This window comes from Pecten maximus, chromosome 13, assembly GCF_902652985.1.
Source record: "Pecten maximus chromosome 13, xPecMax1.1, whole genome shotgun sequence".
Taxonomy (NCBI): domain Eukaryota; kingdom Metazoa; phylum Mollusca; class Bivalvia; order Pectinida; family Pectinidae; genus Pecten; species Pecten maximus.
In genome coordinates, this window is record NC_047027.1 from 35058685 (window position 1) to 35077195 (window position 18511).

The window sequence follows — 18511 nt, forward strand, 5'->3', positions numbered from 1 at the left end:
TACGCTGAAACAATAGCGTAATTACTGCCGAGGTGTTCAGAGTACAACTGTAACGGTCAGTGCTGTCTATTAAATCGGATAAAACGCCAACTCAGTTACAGTAACATTTTATACGCACATGCGCAGCCCAACTTCCGGTGCTAGTACACATGGAAATGGCGTGGTTATCAATAAAAAGTAAGTAGGCCGATCAAACAGTATTTTATATATGTCCAATAAAAGGTAATGGTTCTGTTACGTTTTGTATGCAATCTGTGTTAAACTTAAACGGTTATTTGTTTTGACATTAATAAATTGTTATTTTGTCGAATTCCGTTTTAACGTTTACCTTTTGCAAACATGACTTGCACATCAGATCGTTATTGAAGTGACTAAGTGAAAGAAACTTTATCGTGACTGTATATCGGCAAAACTACACCAAATTACAAGTGACATAACAAACATTACATATATATTTACATGTATTGACCAGTCTTCACACTAAACTGATGAGCGACAGAGCGAAGTTATAATGTTTATATAATATTGACAAATATTGACCAAACTTTTCACCAAAAACGATAACTCGCTTAATTCGAACACTCGGATAACTCGAAGTTTTTTCGTGGTCCCGTCGACTTCGAGTTAACGAAGTTCCACTGTATATAAATAATAAAATAAATTATGGATAACAAATAATACCTCTTTTTTATTATCATTTTCCAAATCATAATTCTGTATTTTTTTGTAGGTACTTCGATCCATCGACCGCCAACTGCCTGATGACATCCGTCTGGAACTGTGCGTTGTGGACTTCGAGGCAGCCGTGTGGCAGGCTATCCGCCAGAGATATCCGGACTGTCGGATACAGGGCTGTGCATTCCACTGGTCACAGGCTGTGTTCCGGAAAGTTCAGGAGCTCGGATTACAGGTATTGTAAAGTGTATAGGTTAAGAAATTAGTTATTGAAATAAATAGTTAAATAGAATATTTGAATTTCTTGTAAAAAGTATATACCTATATCTGAATATAAAAGAAAAAAAAGAAAATTTTGTATGTAGTTTTAAATCATATAATACTGAAGTTATTGTGACAGTAACATTACATTTTTCTTATTATTTCAGACTGCCTACAACGAGAGAGGAGATGTGTACGATTTCATTCGGCAAGTGATGTGTCTCCCGTTCCTTCCATCAGAACAGATTGTGGAGACTTTCATGAGGCTGGATGACCGCGTCACATCACCGGCATTAGCATCCCTGATGGACTATATCGACAGAACATGGATTCGAAGCAGGTGCGTTAAAATAAGGGGTTGAAAGAAATAACTATTTGTATAATGTAGCATATATATATTAGTTTTGAAATCATATTTTTTCGAAAATAGCATACAGTGTAATCCGATATTATTTTACTATAAAGTAAAACCTAAAAACGATGTTATTATTTAGTCGCATTACTAATTCATTCTTTGTTTCTCTACAGAACTTTCCCCGTCAGCTCGTGGTCCATTTTCATGTCGGCTATTAGAACCAACAACGACGTAGAAGGGTGGCACAACCGGTTGAATTCCCGAGTCAACATCAGGGGTCCCGTTCCATTTTATCTGTTGTTGCAGGAGCTCTTCAGGGAAGCCACCGCGATCCCCCTTCAATCAAAGATGGTTTGCGAGAACAAGCTCGCAAGATACCAGCGCAAGAAAACACGGGACATTCAGAGGGAAGTCTTTCGTTTGTGGGGACAGTATACAGATGGTGAGGTTTCAACCTCCCAGCTGATGCGGAGGATAGGACGTTTGTTACATTGAAAGTGTGTTTATGTAGATGAACTGTAGTGTTGTGTTGTGTAGTGTTCTGTAGTGTTGTGTTGTGTAGTGTTGTGTAGTGCTATGTTGTGCTGATGTAGTGCTATAGTAGTGAAGAACATTTTGTTTATAGATATGTATATAGTTTGTAGTGCTGAATGAACATTTTGTTAGTTTATTTCCAGGATGGTCCAGTTATTATCTCGAAATTTCGAGTTAGTAAGTCGAAATTTCAATTTATTAAGTCGAAATTTCAAGTTATTAACACGAAAAAATGAATTTATTTGTTTTGCTTCATGGCCCTAATGCTCTTCCGTATATGATAGATGTGGTCAATCATGTCAATGACTCTGCTGACTCTGTTGATGTGGAAAGAGTTGATATGACACAGACACTTAGCCCTTGACATGATTGATCAGGCTACCAGGAAACTGAATATGTTTGTGTGTGTTTGTATATTCTGTGTCAGTGTATGAGAATGTGTGTATGTTCTGTATGTGTGTCATTCTATTCATGAATATTTACATTTGTATGGCATTGTCACTATAAAGCCTTTTTGAGAGTTGTGTCGTTGATGTTTATTTAAGTGCCATGCATCACGCAACAGTATCAGCGTAGTAATACAACACAGACCTGCGCAATATTTTGTTCCGGGCCAATATACTGAAAGCATTGTTTTAGATGAATTTGAGCAAAAATACATATTTTTGTCAAATAATGTATGATGAGAAAACATGCCATATACTTTGTTTGTAATAAATGTTGAATATAATAAATTGTTGGTTTTTTTTTCAAGCGCATTATGTTGTTTGCTTGCAAAGCTCTGTCGTTCAAATAGATCATAAATACCATACAAAAACAGTTCAATGCTTAATTATGAGTATGTATGATGGAGATGATTATCTGTTGATGGATGACGATATATGATTGTTATTGCTGAGTATGATGATGATGATGTTTGTTTGAAAACAATGATGAAAATGTTTGTTGAAAATGATTATGATGATTGTGAGTATTGATGATGATTTGAATGACGATGACCATAATGATGATGAAAATGATGATGATATTATGATAAGATTATGATGATAAGATTGTGATGATTAGTATAATGATGAGAATATGATGTTGATGAAGATACTATGATAATGAGATGATTATGATGTTATGATGATAATGATGATGATGATGATGATGAGATCATGATGATGATTAGTAGGAAGATGATATTATGAAGATAGTATGATGCTGATGATGCTGATGATGATGATGATGATGAAAGACATAGTTTGTGATGATGGTGAAAATGATAGTATGAAAAACATACCGATTGGAATCGATGTATGTATGTGTGTGTGATTATTAATGTATTTATGTATTAAAAATGCCTTAAAAATTAAAAATTAAAAAAAAATCCTTAGATACACAGCCATTTCTCGAAGCTTACCACAACCTGAATAAAAAAAAATAAAAAAAAATAATGAGTGTTTTCCAGTTAGCTCTAATTGTAATGGGACTTCTATGTATATGTTTACACCCTATGGAACACAAGACGACGACTTTAAAATAATTGTAATACTACACACACTATAAAGTATAGGGTATTAATGATGCCAATACCTGTAAAAAGATTTGAGGTTACCTCCCTTGAACTGCTAATGAACTACGCTTATCGTTTCACAATGGCATGTGTTCGTTTTCTGAGAGAATGAACGCAACTACTGATCTCAGGACACGAAATGTAAGTTACATTTATTTTGAGAAAATAATTGAGTGTGTGCGTAGATCTAGAATGTCTAGTGGATTCTTACAAAAGTTTGCAAACATTTTTTTCCGTACCCTTTTGAAACTAAAAAAAAATAGTTGACATCAAAGTAAATAATTGATTTTCAAAATTGATTTTCGAAATTAAAACATGTTTTAAGTACAATTTATCTGATCTTATAAGGGATTCTTTTTCACAAATCAATACGCAACAACGGTATTGTGACGTCACATTTTTGCGCCATTTTCAGATTATTTTTCAAAGAGGTCTGCAAAAAAAATCTCAACCAATCAGAAAGCCGCATTCTGCGAACAAACAATGGGAAATTAATTATTTTGATAGTAACATTCTTTACCATTTTTTTTCTTTCTTTCAGAACCAGTTTACCAGTGATTTCTAAAATGGATCAATTAAGTTGAGGATGAGAATGGCATACATTTACGTTATGTTACGAATGGTAACGTAAATTAGATCCTGAAGTGACGGGAACACATTCATTTATTAATTAGGAAAATGTTTAAAATATTGCAAACCATGACAATTAAATTACTAATATTAAAAGAAAAAAATGTCTTCAAACAGTAAAATAAAGCATAAACATTTTACCGACAAATCAGTGTAACGTAAATATCAAATTTAGTAACGTACATGTCTGGGGATATAGGCTAGGCATAGGAAGCGAACGGAGAGAGCTAACCATGGCACAGGATGTGCTGAACTTTAGAAACAGTAGAGTGTTTTGAAAAGTGAATAGTGTGAACTTCTGTTATCGGTGTCACACGAGTATTATAAATATGTGGATTATCTTCTTAAATTATGCACCAACGATGTTTAACATTTAAAACAGTTTATTGGACATAAAAACAGACACACACGGAGACAGTGACCTGAAATAAAAAGAACAATACCTAAAATACATACGGACACATGTAAACGATGCCGACAATTACATTTAATACTTAACGCATTAAATATTCATTTAGGTATATTTTATATGTTTATATTATATTCTATTTTATTCCATAGTTACACTTTTAAAATAAACAATTATAATACATTATTTTTACAATAGCTTTGACCCTATGGAGCCCGACCACGTGTATGTCATATGTTAAATATTTTAACATATTAAGGGCAAGATATTTAAAATGCAAATATATTAGTTCAATGTTTTTTATATATCAAATAGCTAAAATACATTAAATATGTATTTATATTATTTTAAATTAAATAAACTTACCTAGAAGCACTGTGGCCATAAAGCACACAGGCTTATACCGGACGTGTGGCTTGTGTGGGGTCTATAGCCGTTGTGGCTGCACTCACCTGGGCAAGGCCCAGGTAAGGTTTTCCACGTGCACGGGTATAGGGTCATGCAGGGTCAAAGTGACACACTCAACCAATCCTTGCGCTCACCTCTCATACGTCACCATAACAACTATATACACAGGTACATATGACATTATATGACACAGGGACTTGTACAAACATTATACACGATACACAGCGCAAGTATCTATACACACTTTACATGTACAGGTGTTGGTCAGACTATTAAAGTTTGACCACCGTGACATTCTCCCCTGCAAAGGAAAATGACTCCTGGCATTTAAACTAATATATCAACCACAATGGTTGAATCTACTAATAATATAAAAGAATGAGCAGCTAATTATCTAATATCCAAGTGATTGGGGCAATCCCTACCTACGAGGAATACAAGATAACTGCTCATATAACACTATAGAATGAAAAATCTAAAATTAACATCTGTATAAAATGAAATTATCACCTTGGCCAGTGTCCCAAGGTAATATAATTATATATTCCATAACTACTTAGAGATTTTCTCCTCTGCCATGTGGAACAAAGCTTTCCTGATGTGAATATTAATCTTTTACTTTATAATTGAATGTAAATTACAATTATGCTACAGTTTCTACTTATTTAATGGTAAACCATAAGGTAATACACACAAGTAGCTGTAGAGATTAAATATTAATTTCACAATTTGAAGTAAACTTTGTCCACCACGACATTCTCCCACTGCTCTGAGTATCTAGACGTAGACTTCAGCTCCAGAATTGGACGGTACCAAGGTTCCCATGAGCCATTCCCCATACAAGTTAGGAGATTTACAGACTCGCCTGGGCCTTATAGCTGGTATAGAGTCGTGTGTCTGACTTTCACTGCCTGCAGTGTTGGAATTTCGACACACACCCTTATTACCCTGTTTCGGAGAATCCTCTGAACCAACAGTATGTGGTTGCACTGGCTGTCGCGACTCAGCAACAGTGCGTCTGGGTCTCCTAGCAGGAATAACATATCTGGGTGTTTGACTCCCATCCTCATCTGAGCTATCAGAGTCAGTAGTTGAGGAGGAACTCTCAACTAACTCTATTCCGGCATTCTGATGATTTCGGGTTGTCTCCCTTGGTTCCTGGGCACCCGCTGTTCTGGGTAACCACATGAAAGGGAGGAGCAGGTTCCTATGTACAGTTTTTATAGGTCCCTTTCCTGACTCTTTCTGGATCTTGTATACAGGCATATCAACATTTGGCACACTAAGGATAATGTAGGGATCCTTAGCCCATTTATCTGCCAACTTTTGCTTGCCACATATACCAACGTTCCTCATCAGAACCCGGTCTCCTACTTCTAAGGTAGCTTCTCTAACCCCCCTATCATACCTATCTTTGTACCGCTTACCCTTCCTTTCACTTTCAGCCGAGGCAGCTTTGTAGGCAAAGTCTAACCGACGCTTAAGTTTCTGGGCATAATTCTGACGACTCCCTACAGTCTCAGAACTGGTATCGATGCCAAGAAATGCATCTACACCAAGTCTCGGGTGCCAACCAAACATTAAGTAATGAGGAGAATATCCTGTGGTCTCATGTTTTGTTGCATTGTATGCATGAACAAGAGGAGCCACATAGGATTTCCAACTGGATTTTTGTTCTTCCTCCATAGTACCTAACATTTTCAACAGTGTTTGGTTGAACCGTTCGACCATGCCATTGCCCATAGGATGGTAAGGGGTAGTTCTGGTTTTCTCCACTCCAGCTATCTTGCAAAGTTCTTTGATAACTTTGCTTTCAAAATTCCTGCCCTGGTCACTATGAATACGGGCAGGAAAGCTGTAGTGGACCATAAATTGTTCGTACAACACCCTGGCGGTGGTACTCGCTAATTGGTTCCTGGTTGGAATTGCTTGGGCATAGCGGGTGAAATGGTCAGTGATAACAAGCACGTTTTCGTAGCCCCCCTTTGACCTTTCCAAGGTCAAATAGTCAATGCAGAGAAGCTCCATTGGACGAGAACTTTGGATACTGACTAACTCCCCACTTGGGACAGTAGGGGTTTTTCTACGAACACACCTACCACAGCTTTCAACCCAACTATTCACCTCAGCATCAAGGCCTGGCCAGAAAAACCTTCGCCTTGCCAACCAGTTTGTACGGTCACGTCCCTGATGACCGACATCTTCATGCACTCCCCTGAGGACTTTCTCCCTATATGCCTTGGGAATGACTAACTGTTGAACAGGGTCACCATCTACTGTGGTGTTTCTATACAGAACACCCTTAAGGGGTAGCTACTGCCATCTTGGATTGAGTATACCCTGAACTGTCAACAGTTCTATTTAACAAAAATAACAATAAATGATGGACTTTTTCTATTATATCATCAATATGAATCATAAATAAATGATTCTAGATAATTTTCAAAATTTTAAAAGTACTTGCTTAACTTTTAGAGAATTTCAAACATGATAGTGACAGGCTGCACTTCCTGAAATCTGCTTATTTTTTTTTTATTCCTAAAAATAAAAATAAATTAGTTCAATATCCATTGCAGGGCCATTAGAGGAGAAAATCTTGATAAAACCACAAACAAAGTCATAACAGCTCAATAAAAAAACAAAAGTACATTCCAAAAAATAATGCATTCAAGATGGATGTTCCACCTAGTATAAAGTAGTTCCTGGCTTCTCTATATTTAGAATAGGTAAATTCACCTGTATGGTAACATCAAAGTGCCAAACTTTGAATGCAAGGGAGACAATTTCAATTTATTTCAGAATGAATATATAAGAAAGCATATTTATCTTTCATTTTTGAAATGACATTAATAATATATATTCTCATTTTCTAAATTGATTGTAAACTTATTGTTGTGTTTATATACAACAAATACTCAGGTAACTTAGGCTATAAATATCTTCTTATGCATAAATAAATGTTTATTCTAACTACTGTGTATGTGAATTAAAAAATTACCTTATTTTAGCTGTATTTTTGGCATACAATAGTTTCCCATTACCAAACTTCCACAATGAAAACAGAGGATGTCAGCCGATATACACCGTCTTAAGTAGATGCATGGAATGTGAATTTGTTTAATAAAGTCAGTCTTAAATATGCAATTTTTTTTTCTGTTTTGTTTTCAAACCACTTAAAACAGTATATATCGTTACCAGCTCTTGCCACTAGGAGGCCTCCTCTTTCAAGAGCCAAACATTTTTTAAAGTTCACGTGTGGTATCTCTTCCTTTGAAACGATGCTGTGTGTACGGTTAAGATGTCGGACAATGTACTTCTTTTTGTGGTTCCATTTTGCAACACCATGCTGAAAAAGAAAAATGATACACTTGTTATATATATATAATTAGTCTAAATAACAAACACTTCATTCTCTAAGAATTGAATAGTATGGACATATTGTACTATCAAGTATGAAGTCCATACCGCATAAGCCAAACCATAATGTAACATTAATTTCCTGCTATATGACTACATCTGACAAAGTGAGACTCCCTGGGCAGGATAAATACAGTAAGATTCATCTCATGGGTTTGTGTTATTATGGAAATAACTTCTATCAAAACATTTGTTGAAATTAACGAATTTTTTTAAACTCCAATGATATCATAGTTCTTTCACACACATAAGCGGTCAGCTATCTATCGGAAACATCAAACTAGCTTCTAATGATTTTTATTTGAAACCAAAACAGTCCTTATTTTTTAAGGATTTAACAATGCTGAAAAAAAACATGTTTTACATCATTACAACATTACATACCTGAATAGATGTCTATGAACTTCATTGAACCAATATCTCAATCCTGCTGTAGGTCATGATAATCAATCAAGTCTTTCCTCTCATCCTCTTTGTACTGCACTGCACCATCCCAGCCTTTACATGTCTCTCCTGATTTTTTTTCAAGGGACATAACTCCTATAAAAACAGCATTATTAAAAACAAGTTGTATAAATTTAAAAAAACAAAAAAAGATGGTATTTCTTTTGCACACATCTATTATGTAAGCTATCTGAAGCACCATGCTATATATATATATGTTCAACCGATTTTTATTTGAAGCCAAAACAATCCCTATTCTTTATGGATTTAATAATGCTGAAAAAAACATGTTTTATATCATTACAACATTACATACCTGAATAGATGTCTATGAACTTCATTGAACCAATATCTCAATCCTGCTGTAGGTCATGATAATCAATCGAACCTTTCCTCTCATCGTCTTTGTACTGCACTGTACCATCCCAGCCGTTACATGTCTCTTCTGATTGTTTTCAAGGGACATATCTCCTATAAAAACAGCATTATCAAAACTTTGCATTTCTTTAAAAAAAATGATATATATAGTAGTTCTTTTGCATACATCTATTATGTAAGCTATCTGAAGCACCAAGCTACGTTCAAATGATTTTTATTTCAAGCCAAAATATTGCTTGTTTTTTTATGGATTTACAATGCAATCAAGACATTCCAGAGGGATCTTGGCACCCACCATTACATGATCTTTATAGGTTTCATGTCAGACTGATCTCTCTATTTTCCCCCTTTTTCCTCTTACATGAACACATGAAACCTACAGGTGAAATTTGAGAAACATTTATAACAAACTTGAATTCTCAAAATCCAAGATGGCCTCCTGTCGGCCATTTTGTTTTTTATGCTCAAAAATATAAATTCAAATGGCACAACTAGGGACCAATGGGAACCTATGCATGAAGTCCGAGGAATATCACTACAGTACTTTTCAAGAAATGGTGATAACAAAGATTGTTTATGGACGGACGCATAGACGACTAACGGATGCAGGGCGACTTGAATAGCCACCATCTGATGATGGTGTGCTAAAACAAGTTTTACAACATTACATACTGTACCTAAAAGATGTCTGTAAATTTCACTGGACCAATATCTGAATGATGATGCACCAAAACGTTCCCCTCATCGTCTTTATACTGCACCATCCCATCCTTTGCACAATCATCTGCTGATACATGTATATGGAATATATTTCTCCATTTTTTTTTTCAAGGTAATAAATATATTGCTGGAATTTATTATTTATCAATTTTTAAAATGATATATAGCAGTGCCTTCGCATACATCTAGAATGCTATCTATCTGAAGCATCATATATGTTCAAATGATTTTTATTTCAAGTCGAAACATTCCTATCTTTATGGATCTAACAATGCCTAAAAAACATATCTACATAATATGTACCACACAAATCTTTAAACATCATATATTTATGACTTACTACATTACATACCTAAATTATATGTCTATGAATCTCACTGCACCATTATCCAAATCCTGCTGTAGTTCATTCACTAAAACCTTCTCCTTCTTGCCCTTGTACTGGACTTCATACACAGCACCATCTCGTCCATCTTTACTTTCCACACAGTCCAAAACATTGCCCTCATACCATTTATACTGATGTGTTTTCTCATCAACACGCCGTTTATGGAGGATTCGCCGCCCGACAAATTTGCTCCTACGCTGTCTTGAAGATCGTGTAGAGCGTGATGCAGAAGTCCCGGGGTTATCACATGACGATGGAACTTGAGAAACTATACAAAACAATTATCATAAGAAAAGTTACATTTAGGTTAACTATACTTTATTTGACCATACATTCATTCATATATTTAGAGCGAACACATGATTGTAGTTATTTAAAAACACTTATGTGTTACATGTATAGTGTTAGATTTTACACAAAATTTACATTGAGATACAGGAGGAAATTTTTGAAAATAATGAATTCTGTATTAATATTCAAAACTCTCCCAATGTTATAAATCACATCATGATGCAGTCTTATGTAAACAAGTGAAAATGTCTTGTTTATTTTTCATTTTAGTGAGGTTAGTTGTTGTTTGGTTTATTGCCTGGTGAAAAGCTATTGTCATTTTTAGGGGGGGTCTACATGTAGTAGCTGGTGACTACCTCACTGAAGGACATGTGGGATCTGAACGACATACATTGTATGGGAGGCGTTTGCATGTCATAGCTGTTTTCCAAGTAACACAAACTCAACTGCATAGTGCATATCTCAGATATTCATGTAAGCTAGGTTAAAAAGGCCAACACTCTGACAGAGGCAGCTATCGCTGTCGTCACATTTTAGTGTACAAATCAATATATATGTTAGTAGTGCATTTTGGTGTAGTATATGGATGAGAAAGATAGATATGGCAAAGTCATCTTTTATATGGAAATCACAGACATGTTTCATTTTCTAATCCGCATTTCAATTTGGCAAGAAAATAGTTGGTTTCTTATATTTATACATATATTTTAGTTACCTGATGTAATCTTTCTTGGATCAGTTGTTTGTTTTTTCTTGCCTGGTCTGGTCTTGGACTGGACCGTACTTGGAACAAACTAAAAAAAAATAATTACAAATATTTATAATGGTGTTTTCATGTAATATATTATATTATCACCCAAAACCTAAATGTCTAGCGGGTATATATGTAATTTATGTAATATTGCAATACAGACAGACTGAGAAATTGGTATCATTTATATCATATATATATTTACGGAATAAAACCTGCTTCACCAAAGTGTTTGGATGAAATTATGTTTGAAAATGTTCATTACCCATGGTTTATCTGGTTCACGTATGCCAGTACTAGTGTGTTCCCTTGGATTAGCTAGCTCGGGAAGCAAGACCCTGTGGTAAAATGCAGTGAGTTTAGGAATCATAACATTTTCCAATAATCTCTCATCGCGGAAAATCCTTTCTATGTGGATCTGATACGGATTTGTCCTTCTCACCACAAAATCGACCCATGGCAATTTTAAAATGTTCATCTGCCCCTGGCATTGATAGTAATAGTTGTGGGAATGTTTTAAGTTGAGTTTTCCACCAGTAAGTGCTAAACAGAAATTCCCTTTTATAGCAGCCTCTTCCAAAGTTATTGCCTTTCTTTGCAGAAGGTTTTTGACCTCTATAAGCCCATTTACATCGCCTTCTTTCACTTTGCCATCTGGTGAAGCAGCTAGGAATTTATGTACAACATCAATCACAAGTCCTGATGGGGAAACGATCACAGACTGGCCTTGTTCTTTTTTCTTAAGGACATATTCTTTGATGGTCACTGCTTCCTGTCCTAATCCATGTGAAGTAAATGAATTCCCTCTGAAATTCGTATACAGAAGACTTTTCACCAGAGGCCCTACATTCCTTTTTGTATTTTGTTTCACTACATCTCCAAACCTTGATGAAGTTAGCCGTTTCTTCCTCTCTTCCATCCATGTTACACTGTTAGACTGGCTGGTTGTCAAGCTTTCGATTCGCTTCAGCTTATCTTCTGTGAGGTTAACATGACTGGAAAGGTACTTATCGCAAACTTCTTCAAGGTCCTGCGATGACAAGTCTGGCACTACATCAACAGAATCAACACCATATTCCCTGCGAGCTTTCTTACTGGTACAACTTGAAGATTCCGTCATCTTCCTCTTATATGCTCGAGCTCTTACATCAGCTTTATTCTTGCTCTTGCGGCTAGCTAGGAGATGCCGTGCCCGTTGATGGTAATGGGTTGTGAATGCTGATCCAGGTTTTACTCCAGTTCGTCTGTGCCAAATTAGTGGGGACCACGCAGCACCAAAATTTTCCCTGAGTGCTCCACCATAGCAACGACTGTGCCAAGATCCACGGTTGCATCGGTTATACAGCTTACCTCCATCAAACTTTGAACGTATAGCCATCCATGATTCTGCCAAGTTTGTAGTGAAATTGCCAATTAGGCGAGAAGCTTTAGAAGCAAGGCGGCTCAGAAGAACACTAACATCTCTCAGCAACTCCTCATCTATACAAGTTGATACTGAAGGCTGGTATCTGGTTTGTTCAAGGTCATTTTCACTTGTAACTTCATTCCAAAATGACTCCTGTTCACTCAAGACTGATGGAATAGAATCGTCTGGGCAGGCACTTGGTGTGTCTAATGAAATATCACACTCCTCTTCTGTTGGCCTCTTTTTACAAAAGTCACTTCAGTGCTCATGGTTACCAAACAAATGGTGGATGGAGTTCCTTATGTCGTGTTCAAGTTGTTGTGTGGCAGTTGTAGTGTTGACTGTAGATGAACGTATACGTATCGCACATCTGATTCCTTTGACTAGACGAATTCTCATTTGTTTTGTTAGGTTCCCACGACCTTTGTAGCGAGGCTTGGTTTCTACTAATTTCTCTAAATTTGTACGCAGGCATTTACAAGCATGATTTGCACATTCCATTTTTGCCACATGTCTTCCCCACACAGGTACCTGCTGCTGTATCCGAGCATAGACAGAGCTGTCTCCATCAGCGATTAACCACATGTATCGGAGGCCATGTGTACATTCAGACCGTAGAAAGCCTTCTACAATAATATCCGCCTCCATAGCCTGGCTGGTGTCATTCCAATTACGAAAACATAAATGAGGGGTTGGATCGCAGTGTCTAGACTCTGCAGAGGAACAGATAAAGCAATGCTTATTGCGAATGCCGATGTGGAGAAGTTTGCCAGTTACCGCACCAAATATCACACCAACTCCACCAAGAGCATTATATGTATGTTTATGTGAACGTTTAGACCATCCTCCGTCACACACCACAGATATAGCTGGTACTCCTTGGTGGTAATCATTTCTCTCCATAGCTAATCGCCTTTCTTCAGCACCGGCTTCTAACATATCTTTTTTCAGTTCATTGTGCCACAAGTCACCTATATTCTGCTCCAAGGAAGTGTATTTACTTTGACTCATTCCTGGGATACCCATAGTGGCTAACATTTCATTTGTTGAGGAAAGTCCCCCACCAGTCACCATAGACCCCCAGACAGTCCTAAGATTTATCTCGTACAATGAAGAATTGGGTAACTTGGCACTGGTTTCCATTGCAAATGACTGCCCACATCCACAACACGATATCTGGAGCTTGCTTGCATATCCATGTCGCATTTCATCGGTAGTGACTGAAAAAGGAGACTTCCCATCTCTAGCTAACTCTCCAGCTGCTGGGCATACTGCACAGTGAATGGTTACTTCAGTCATATGACCTTGTAACAAGTCCATATCGATGATTCGAAATCCATCTGGTACAGGTTTACTTTCAGCACTGATTTTTATCCGAGTTGCTTCTGGGTTGAGTTTTAATAACCTCATACGGCGTGATGTAGAACGAAGTCTTCTTACGAGAAATCTAAATGCAGGTTGTCCGTTGATGATTAAACATTTGCTGTAAACCTGATAAGATGGCTGCTTCCTAGCAGTAGTTGACTGTTCAAAATTCACAAGTTTTGCCTGAAGTCGCTTTTGTTTCTGCTTATATGCATAAGAATTTATACCTCTTGGTGCATTAAACTTAAATCTGCCTCCTTTTCTCCTCCTCCTTTTGTTTTTTATGGTACCCATGGTATAGAATTTAGAACAATATCTGCTGTTAGAAATCTTTGGGAAATTAGATGAAAAGTCCGAGTTGTGTATATATAGGGAGGCAATCCTCAATCACAAATGTGTAATTCCAAAGAAAAAAGTTATAGAATTGAAATGGAAAATATAATTAAGCAAGACAATCCCCACAAAGAAATGAAGAATTCCAAAATACAGTGTCAAATAATTGCCAGAAAATACATCACCAAAATGACTGAAGTATGTCTATATATGTGAAGCAAAATGATGATTAAATGTAGAACTCTGTAAGAATTCAGATGATGTAGATGAAAACTTCGTCTGTAGTCGTCGATGGCTCTCGATAATAATATACTTCGCTTTCACACACGTGTATCCGTAGAATGTATATCTGGTGCTTGAAATCCGTGTACATATCAATGGGGTATGTGAGAGGGTGCGTGCAACTTCAAACTTAGTATTACAAATGCAAATAACTGAAACTTTCTACCAATTATATTTCTGTTCATGAAATAAATACACAGATACATTCAATTATATTTAGAAATGGTTAATTTTGTAAAGGTTAATTAATATTTTACATACAAGGCCTCATTACAATATGATGACGTCGGGTGGAAAATGGTAAACATGCCAATCTCCGTAGTGACTATTAATTTCTTCTTCTTGTAAATTAAAGAAATCGGCATACATTATTCGCACGATCGTACCATAATTTTAACTTTGGGCAGTCAATAGATGTGTACAACTTCAACAAAGGGTTGAAATTGTCTTCGTTAAACAGAAATCTTGAAAATTACCTCGCAAAATCCATATGGGCCCAACTTCTGACAGCCGGAAGTGACCAAACAACACCTTGTACGATATTTGTATTTACGCACATATAGACCAAATATGCGTCAACTTAGTACGAATTCGCGATTTAAACACAAACTAAAGAAACATTGTGTATAACAGATACGTTTGAACGACAATTAAATGAAAATTATGATCCGAAATGCTTATTGACATTGTTTTATTGGATGTTTTGCCGGCAAAGCGCAGTAATATCATGACAATGTGAGCAGTCCAACATGGAAGTCGAAGAAAAGAAACGTTGTTAACTGAACACAACACAGAACAACTTTGGCGTACGTCACAAGATTCCATGGGGATCGCGACATAAAGTGGTGTTTGTTTGATTCCCTATGACTTAACTCAATTTTGACATATAGACTTGTTGTACGTCATATGACTCATAACAAGTAATAAGCGCTTTGATTTTGTAACATCGCGAACTAGTCATGTCGCCCCAAAACGACTTATGTCTCGCAGTGTGGACATCGTTGAAATTTCCAATTTCTTTGCATTTCCAATATGTAATCGAAAAAAGTAAATCTAATGGCCCTAGTTGGATACTATATGCATCTAATAAAAACTTTAAAAGTTAAAATTCACACTTCCTGACCGCAGTAACTGCAGCCACGTAAAAAATCAATGAAAAGTTAACTATTTTCTATTAATAACGTTCTTGTCTATTTTCTTCTGTTATTGTGTTATTATTGTTATATTGGAAGATATTTGACGACAGTAATCAGTCTTGGGACATATAGGTAAGATAATATAGAAACTTTTAAGAAATGTCATATTCCACAAGATGGCCGCTTAGCTCCCCCTTAAGAGCAAATACTGTTTGACACTTGAAATGAAAGTTCATAGATTTTGACTATTAAAGTCTATATACATTAAAACTACTATTATAATATGATAAAAAATGATCACAGACAATGATTGTCACTTGTTGAAAGAATGTCATCATATTTGGCAAAAAGAAGCAAAAACTCCAAAAATATGTAATTTGCAGTGCATAAAAACTAAACTTTCTAGGAGTCGGCAGGAGATTTACGGATATACGAAAATCGATCCGTACAGTTCGGGCTCTAGGTTCTAATTATTTTTCAGGCATGGCATTTTAGTACTCAGATGGTCACATTAAATAAATATATCAATATATATAAATAGGCAATCGACTGATTGTTTTTATGACGTAACACCGGACGTTTTCTTTTGTTTAGGCTTGATCCATAGTTGGATCGGATCGACATACAAAGTTGTTGAGTAATAACATCACAATGGATCAACTAGTTGTATATCGGTTGTGGGCAAGTCATCCTGAAGATGTCTTTCAAAGCCTGAGTTAACATCGACAGGTCCGTTCAGATTGCTTTTTTAATGAAATTACTGTTTCGTTAGATGTTTATGTTTTGATCTATCTTGATCATCTGATATTTGCTAATGTCGAGAAACAACGTCTCGAGTATCATATCATATACGATGACAGGAACATACATAAGTTGCAAGGAACTACTGTACACGTATTTCAGTACACAATAGTAGTATATTCATCAATTTGTTCTCAATCATAGAACTTTTTTTCGCAAATTTGTAATATTTATATCCAAATGATTTAAATTCTGAAATAAAGGTCTCTGACCTGCACTTAATTGAGATGTTGCTCAGGACAGGGTACAATTATATCATCTTTTGCATTTATAAATAAATGAAGTTTATCTATCATATATATTTGCCTCAAATACCATACAACATATTTAAACCTTTAACTTCCATGCACCGAAGAAACAAATAAGCAAGAAAGTTGTTCTGACAAGCTAAAAAATTGTCAATTATTTTGTCGCATTAGTTAACTTCATTTACTTTGGGTGTAGAAAGATGTCATGTATTTTTTATCCTTTGAAATTAAATTAATTTCAACTTATTTCAAAAGGTAAAAAATGGAACATTATTTTTCACAATCAAAGAGTTACCAGGTTTTAGCTATCCCAATTTTGAAAAATAATCTACTTCGATATTTCATCTATTAATACATTTTCAAATATCTATAAATTGCTAAATTATAAATTCTATATAAACATATTTCAACCCTTTGCTTACATGTGCCAAAGAAAACTGTGGAGCGAGAAACCTGTTTTGACAAAATTTTACTAAAATTATGTCAATAGTTATATCGCATTATGTTAATTAACTTATAAAGGATGTGAAACCATGTTGTATTTTTTTTTAAAGTTTTTTTAATCAATTTCAACTTATTACAAAAGGTACAATAGAAAACTACTTGACAAAATTAAAGAATTACCAAATTTTTATTATCACTATTTTACGAAATACTTTTTCTTCAAAATGTCTTTATTTTTTGAAATCTTTGCTTTGCTTTCATTCCAACATATTTTAACCTTTCGCTTACATATACCAAAGAAAACAATGTACAATAAAAGAATTCCGACAAATTTATACAAAACGTTTTCTTTTTTTTTTAAATATATGTATTTATTATGTCGCACTAAGTTAAATTGAACTATTTCAGGTTGGGGAACCGTGTAGTTAATGCTTTTTTAATCTTTTGAATTTAAACTTATTTCAGCTAATTGCTTAAGGTATCATAGAGAATTGTTTGACAAATTCAAATAATGAAAAGGATTTAATGATAACAATTCTATAAAATAGTCTTCTTCGAAATGTCATCTACTGCACACAGGTAAAATACCATAGGCAAACATTTACATTATCAAACTTGTTCTAAATTGTTGGCCAAAGCCCGCATTTTGTTTCCCTCTATGTTCTACTGTAGAAACCTGCATTCGGTATTTTGACTGTCTGGCTTTAATTTCATATTGTAAAACTAATCGCCCAATTTCAAACTATTTTAAAACCACATTTTCTTCAATTTTCACAATTTTAAGCCATTTACATATTTCAACAAAATACACTGTTTTCCATAATTTGTACTTATTTGGTACAATTGCAACAGTGATATAGTTAATTAATATATATATATAGAAGAAAAGTTTGAATAGTTATCTTGCAGAAGAAAAGGGAAGCTGGCAGTAAGGCCGGTATGTGCTGTTGTGGTTGTGTCTTTGCGCAAGGCCACGAAACAAACAAACCTAAGTTCAGCTTAGCAACAAATGCACTTGCGGTTTTCTTATCAATAAGTAGTCGCAAGCCACAAGATTTAAAAAAAAACATGTCATGCACATGACATCAAAATCATCTGTCTCCTGCCCTCCTACCATGGTAATACAGGTCTATATATATTATTGTGAAAATCAGTTAAAAATAATCGTTTCACCGGGGTAACAAAAAAAAACATCCTTTTTAGTTACCATGCATACGGACTGGCAAAGCGGGTAAAATAAACCAGGGATTCAGTCTAAACAGATTGTTTGATACCAAA

At 35.4% G+C, this 18511-nt stretch overlaps 2 protein-coding genes across 2 annotated transcripts in view; one reads left to right on the forward strand and one right to left on the reverse strand.

The window, feature by feature from the left end:
- Positions 1–18511, reverse strand: part of LOC117341437 (tripartite motif-containing protein 2-like) — a 126518-nt gene that overhangs the window by 8317 nt on the left and 99690 nt on the right. The window lies entirely within an intron of this gene.
- On the forward strand, positions 731–1985 carry LOC117341441 (the record flags this gene model as incomplete). The annotated part of the gene is given in 3 exon segments (XM_033903290.1): positions 731–910; positions 1104–1276; positions 1465–1985. Coding segments are annotated over 2 exon segments (447 nt in total). The 3' UTR covers positions 1787–1985.